The 1,195-nt window shown below is 70.5% G+C and overlaps 1 protein-coding gene across 1 annotated transcript in view; it reads right to left on the reverse strand.

Moving 5' to 3' along the window:
- BSCL2 (BSCL2, seipin lipid droplet biogenesis associated) overlaps nucleotides 1-1,195 on the reverse strand; it is a 7,749-nt gene that overhangs the window by 1,412 nt on the left and 5,142 nt on the right. Inside the window, exons 3-6 of the mRNA XM_014524460.2 lie at nucleotides 1,041-1,122; nucleotides 757-900; nucleotides 461-595; nucleotides 267-364 (exon numbers count right to left, since the gene is read on the reverse strand). Of these exons, the coding sequence (XP_014379946.2) occupies nucleotides 267-364; nucleotides 461-595; nucleotides 757-900; nucleotides 1,041-1,122 (459 nt within the window). The remainder of the gene's footprint in view (nucleotides 1-266; nucleotides 365-460; nucleotides 596-756; nucleotides 901-1,040; nucleotides 1,123-1,195) is intronic.

The raw sequence follows: 1,195 nt of genomic DNA on the forward strand, positions 1-1,195 counted from the left end.
AACCCAGGTGTCCGGGCTCCCAGCGCCCCCCCCATCAACTTTAACCCCCTCAGAGCTGGAAAGAACCCAGGTGTCCGGGCTCCCAGCGCCCCCTGCTGGAGCTGGGGGGGAACCCAGGCGGTCAGGCTCCCAGCACCGCTCCCCCACCTGCCCGTCAACTTTAACCCCCCAGCGCTGGAAAGAACGAACCCAGGCGTCCGGGCCCCCGTCCTCCACTGCTCGCCCCCCCAGGGCTGGGAGAACCCAGGCGTCCTGCCCCGCCTCACCTGACCCCGGTGAAGTGGGCGTGGACGCGGAGCTGGGCCCCATAGATCTGCACCCGGGTGCTCTGGATCTCGATGACAGCGCCGACCGTGGGGGTGTACTGCGGAGGGGTGGGGGGTGGTCAGCCCGGCACCCGGACACCTGGGGTCTCACTAGGCCGCCCCCCCCAGCTCCAGGCCACCCTCCCGCAGCTCACCGAGTCCTCGCGGTACTCGCTGTACAGCTCCACCTCCAGAGTCTGCTTCTGCTCCGCAAAGCCGGTGAGGAAGAAGACGGCGAAGGCCAAGGTGTGCAGCACGCGAAGCAGCGTCGAGCGGTAGTGCAGCATTGCCTGCGGGGTGGGGGGCAGCGGTGAGACCAGGCCCCAGCAGCCTCCCAGCTCCTGCTCCCCGCCCAGAGCTGGGGAGATCCCAGGCTCCCACCCCCCTGCTCTCAGCCCCCAGCCCCTCTCCTCCTAGTGCTGGAGGAAACCCAGGTGTCCGGGTTACTCACAGTGCGGGCAGACATGGCCACCGTGCGCCCACCCTTGGCGTAGCAGGTCACGGCCACCATGAACATGCCCAAGTCGCGGTTGGCCGGCGACTCGGGCAGCTCCAGCTCCAGCGAGATGCGGTAGGGCTGCCCTGGCATCAGCACCTGTGGAGCACGGGGGTCAGCCCAAGCCCCGCCCGGCCCCCTGGCTTCCCTGGGCGGTGCAGGATGAGGCCGGGAGCCCGGACGCCTGGGTTCGCTCCGGCTCTGGGACTCCAGGGCCTCGGGCCGCTCCCAGGACTCACCCGGTCCCGGTTCCTCTTCACCAGGGAGACGTTGGCGACGGGGAAGGAGCAGAGCTCAGGGCCGGGTGCCCCACAGCCCGACCTGGGGGACACAACGGGGGTCAGAGCGGGGCGGGCGGCCGGCCCCTGGGGTCTCTGCAGCCTGGGGACGGGCA

This window comes from Alligator sinensis, unplaced genomic scaffold, assembly GCF_000455745.1.
Source record: "Alligator sinensis unplaced genomic scaffold, ASM45574v1 scaffold1302_1, whole genome shotgun sequence".
Lineage (NCBI taxonomy): Eukaryota > Metazoa > Chordata > Crocodylia > Alligatoridae > Alligator > Alligator sinensis.